The sequence below is a fragment of the Nesoenas mayeri genome (assembly GCF_963082525.1).
Source record: "Nesoenas mayeri genome assembly, chromosome: 3".
Lineage (NCBI taxonomy): Eukaryota > Metazoa > Chordata > Aves > Columbiformes > Columbidae > Nesoenas > Nesoenas mayeri.
Genome location: NC_137544.1, coordinates 15731363 through 15736450, shown reverse-complemented (window position 1 = coordinate 15736450; position 5088 = coordinate 15731363). Strand labels below are relative to the sequence as shown.

The 5088-nt window shown below is 44.7% G+C and overlaps 1 protein-coding gene across 1 annotated transcript; it reads left to right on the top strand.

The window, feature by feature from the left end:
• Positions 1 to 596: 596 nt before the first annotated feature.
• Positions 597 to 2060, top strand: KCNF1 (potassium voltage-gated channel modifier subfamily F member 1; the record flags this gene model as incomplete). Its single annotated transcript, XM_080340774.1, has 1 exon — positions 597 to 2060. The coding sequence occupies one exon, from the start codon at positions 597 to 599 to the stop codon at positions 2058 to 2060; it is 1464 nt and encodes a 487-aa protein (XP_080196900.1).
• Between the last annotated feature and the right edge of the window lie 3028 nt (positions 2061 to 5088).

The window sequence follows — 5088 nt, the reverse complement described above, 5'->3', positions numbered from 1 at the left end:
TACGTGCAAGAGTCAGCAGGTAAACTCCGGAAGATCTTAAAGTAAAAAGAAAACTGAAAGAGAAACAAAATCGAAAAGCAGCTTTCTAGGGAAATCTGTGGAAGTGAAGAGAGAAACTGCATCAGTTTCCTGTGGGCTCACCCTGCTGATTGTCTCTCTGAGAACTGTCACTCACTGCACGTTGCATTAATCAGACCACAGGATTGATTTCTCTGCCGTGGCTTCCAACCTGTGAATAAATATCACTTTTAGAGAGAGAGAATGGGACCTGAAAAGACTCTCGAGCACTGAGCAGAGGGGTGAGTTTTATTAAATGATTTCTTCTCTTTCAAATCTGCTGGAGCTTTCTAACACCCTGCTTGCAGGCACAGCAGCCCAATGACTTGTCTTTTCCCTGCAGCTTGTTGCATACCTCATGAGGCTTTCCTGACCACAGGTTTCTTTCTGTAACCTTTACCACCACGACTCCGGGTCAGTTTGATAAGATTTGTCATACAGCTGACTCGGTGCTGATTCACTTTCATGAGAAGATAAAACCACAAAGCTTTGAAACCAAACAACAGACTAAAAATCAAATAGAATCCAATATAATTAAAATGGCAGGTGACTCTAGGTTTCCAGATGTGGACACTGATGGATCAGAAAAAAGTGAAGAAACAGAGATTGTAGTTAATGTCGGTGGGGTAAGGCAGGTGTTCTATGAAGATAACCTGAATCAATACCCAGAAACACGGTTGGCAGAGCTGATCAACTGTTTATCGGGGGGATACGATAGCATATTCTCCCTCTGTGATGACTATGATCCTGGAAAGAGAGAGTTTTACTTTGACAGAGATCCAGATGCTTTCAAATGCATTATTGATGTGTACTACTTTGGGGAAATTCATATGAAGAAAGGAATATGCCCCATATGTTTCAAGAATGAAATGGAATTTTGGAAAGTGGATCTGAAATTTTTGGATGACTGCTGCAAAACTCACCTAAGTGAAAAAAAGGAAGAACTGGAAGAAATAGCCCGAAGGGTGCAACTAATTCTGGATGATTTGGGAGTAGATGCCTCAGAAAGTCGCTGGAAAAGGTGCCAAAAATACATCTGGAAATTTCTGGAGAAGCCAGAGTCGTCCTACCCAGCTCGAGTGATCGCCGTTCTGTCCTTTCTGTTTATTTTGACCTCCTCCATCGTGATGTGTGTGGGGACCATCCCAGACCTGCAGGTTGCAGATGCAAAGGGGAACCGCGTGGAACACCCGACCCTGGACAGCATCGAGACAGCCTGCATCGGCTGGTTTACCGTGGAGTATGTGCTGAGGCTGATCTCCTCTCCCAACAAACTCCACTTCGCCCTGTCGTTCATGAACATAGTCGATGTGCTAGCAATACTTCCTTTCTATGTCAGCCTGACCTTGACCCACTTGGGAGCCAGGCTCATGGAGCTGAGCAATGTCCAGCAGGCTGTCCAGGCACTGCGCATCATGCGGATCGCCAGGATTTTCAAGCTTGCACGGCACTCCTCGGGGCTCCAGACTCTAACATATGCCCTGAAACGCAGCTTTAAGGAGCTCGGGCTGCTCCTCATGTACTTAGCTGTTGGAATCTTTGTCTTTTCTGCCCTGGGTTACACCATGGAGCAAAGTCACCCTGAAACTTTATTTAAAAGCATCCCTCAGTCATTTTGGTGGGCAATCATTACCATGACCACAGTTGGATATGGAGACATATACCCTAAAACAACACTAGGAAAGCTGAATGCTGCCATCAGTTTTCTTTGCGGGGTGATAGCGATTGCCCTTCCTATCCATCCCATCATTAACAACTTTGTCAGGTATTATAACAAACAGAGGGTTTTAGAAACAGCTGCCAAGCATGAATTGGAGCTGATGGAGCTAAACTCAGCTGAGGGAAGAGCCACAAGCTTCAAAAGTGAACTAGAGGATATTGCGAGGGAAGGCGAGGAGGGTCCTTTTTATAGCAGCCGGCTAAAAGTCTCCCACAGTGACACCTTTATTCATCTCCTGTCAGAAGAGAAACACTATAGGACCAGACTTCGAAGCTGCAAATAAACTGTGAGCTGTTGTCAGCGCTAAGCAATCGATCGGGACAACCTGACAATCACCAATTGAAAAGACTCGTGGGATCTGTCAGAGTTGGGAGGGAGCACTGCTTTGCTTTTCCAACATGAACATAAATTAACCCCATGGTATCTCCATCAACAGTTGGTAAGAATTTGCCATTACTCAAAATAAAATAGTAGGACTCCATTGAGATCAGACTGCTTAGAATGACTGCATTCTGACAAAAAAAAAAATAATTTGTAACCATTTTAGAGACTGAAAAGTCCTTCCTGATGAGTAAATGTTTGATGACTTGAATGTGCAGCATTGCTACATCAGAACTCTGTACCTGTGACAATAAAGAGCAGCATCACACAGATTGTGTCTCCCAGGCTGTCTTCAATGCCTTTGCAGCTATGAGAACTGCTCATTAAAAAATTAAAGCAGTCTCTCACTCATATAGACTCAGGTCCACAGCAAAATATTTACGAGCAGTTTCAGCCTAGAGACACCGAAAGTATGAGCATATTCCACATGCAGAATGTTAGAGTCAAATATACATTTTCTAAAATGTAATTTGGGGTTGACTTTTTGGATAGGTGTCTGTTCCTCTCTCCAGAAAAAAAAATCTAATTTTCTATGGGACATTGAGCTGTTTTTTGGGCAGAGATATGGAACAGAATCAATGCATTTTAAGGAGCAAATTTAAAAAATATTTGTTCTAGCTTTTCATTACAACAGAATAATTTATATAAGAGGAATATTTCAGGAAGGGTATATAATCAAGTACTTTTTAAAACTGCAATTTAACTCATAGTATTTTTAGTTCACTATTAAAGCAAGAGAAGTTTATAAGGCAGTTAAATTGAGTACTTCTAAATAAGAAATGTTAACTTTTTGAAAGTGAGTGTAGAGCAAGTTTCAATAAAAATAGTATCATCTCAAATTGATTTATGGTAAAAATATCTGTCTGAATGAACAAACTACTAGGTTATTTTTTTAAAAAGCACATCCCACCCCTACAACAACTGTATAGTTTTGTAAATATCAGTTTACAGAAGTAGTAGGCACTAGTAAGTATCTTATTCATTAATCAGCATATTAACCTACACCAATGTGTAGTTACTATCCTTTCCAAAAACAAGTGCCATCTATGTGAGTATTAATTTGGCTGGTGTAGCAACTGCTTTGTATGGATCTGGTCTCCATGAGAGAAATCCATTGTAAACAGGAGTTACGCCAGCTGAAATGGGAAAGGAGAACTGGCAGACAGAGGTGTTTACATATGTTAAAAGTAGGATCCTAAATGATCAAAGGGCTAGAGTAGCTGTCCTTATTTTTTCCCTTTTGTGCTGAGCTGCCTCTTGCCCAGATGAAACTCAGCAGCACAAGCCATGAGCTGTCCCTGGGCACCTCATGCCCAAGACCCCTGTGCAGGTCCTTGGGACTTGTTTCTGAGAGGCTGAGAGAGTTGTTTCTGTTCAGCCTGGAGAAGAGAAGGCTGAGAGGGGATCTTATCAATGCTTCTAAATAATTCGAGGGTGGGTGTCCAGAGGATGGGACCAGATTCCTTTCAGTGGTGCCCAATGACAGGATGAGGGGCAATGGGCACAGACTGAAGGAGGTTCTATCTGAATATGAGGAGAAACTTCTTTACTTTGAGGGTGACAGACCCCTGGGACAGGCTGCCCAGAGAGATTGTGGAGTCTCCTCTGGAGACATTCAAAACCTGCCTGGACACATTCCTGTGTGATCTACTCTAGGTGAACCTGCTTTAGCAGGTGGATTGGACTAGATGATCTCCAGAAGGTCCCTTCCAAACACAACCATTCTCTGTGGCAGGTGATGAGGCTGTGCCATCCACCCCACAGGACCAGCAGCTGGAGTGGTGCAGAGTCACAGGGTGGGCTCTATTCTCTCTCCTGGTGCCTTACTTGCCCCCAGCCCCTGGCAAAGGGATGTGTGCCTGAGGGTGGGAGAACCCCTGTCTTGCTGGGAGCAGGGAGCAGCAGTGGTTGTGTGCAGGGGCCAGGCAGGTGTGCAGAGGTGGGCAGCCCCTCCCCTGCTCCCACTGCTCACTCTGCAGATGTCCCGACATGAAAAGCAACGCCCAGCTCTCCCACACTGAAGCCCTTTCCCAGCACCACCCCTCACACCCCAAGTTGCTCACCTCCAGGGACACCCACTCTGTATCCTGCTTCTCCAGCCCCATGCCAGACATAGTGTCCTCTTCCCTAACTCATTACCGTGTCCTGCCTTAAATGCCTCCATCAAGTAAGATAATTCAAAGCAACCTCTTAACCTTCCCATGCCAGAACCTTTCCACCAGCTTTTGTCCCAAATACTCCCCTACCTGAGGTCAACAGCTCATCCAAGTGTCCTCCTCAGCTCAAGCAACCCTTCACCTGTCTGCACCTCCTCTGCATCCCAGCTCCCAGCTCTTGGCCTCTAGACCTGCTCTCTCAATCCTTCTCATCTGCTGAGACCTGTTCCGTGCTTGCCACCGGTCTCAGCTCTGCTCCCACTGTTTGCCCAGTCAGGACCACAGCTGGCTCTCCCCAAGGGGACAGAATCCTGCCCCTTGCACTGCTGAGAACTTCCATCACAAAATACGGGCTGCAGCTGACAAAAATCGATTCAGGTGGGATACTGAGGGTGGGAGAAGAGGAGAAGTAACAGAGCTGTGCCAGTCTCAGCTGTACGCCGTATCTATCAGTGGGGATATTAAATGCTCCTGTCTTTCCTCATGACATGCAGAGGGTGGCTGAGGGTGAATTAAGTTAGCAAAAGTGCTTTCCTGAATGAGGAAAGCACTGTATAAATGCTAAGTAATATGGTTAGCACCACAAATACTAAATCCTCACTGCTGTTCTTTGCAATTTATTTAATGTGACATTAAATAAAAAATAAGCCGCTTTCATCAGAAATAATTTTATGGGCTGCTTTCTCCAATGGCTTATGTTTTTGAGCATAACTCACTGGAGAAAGCAGCCCACAAAATTATGACCCAGCTTTCGAGTATGCCTATGCTATGTCA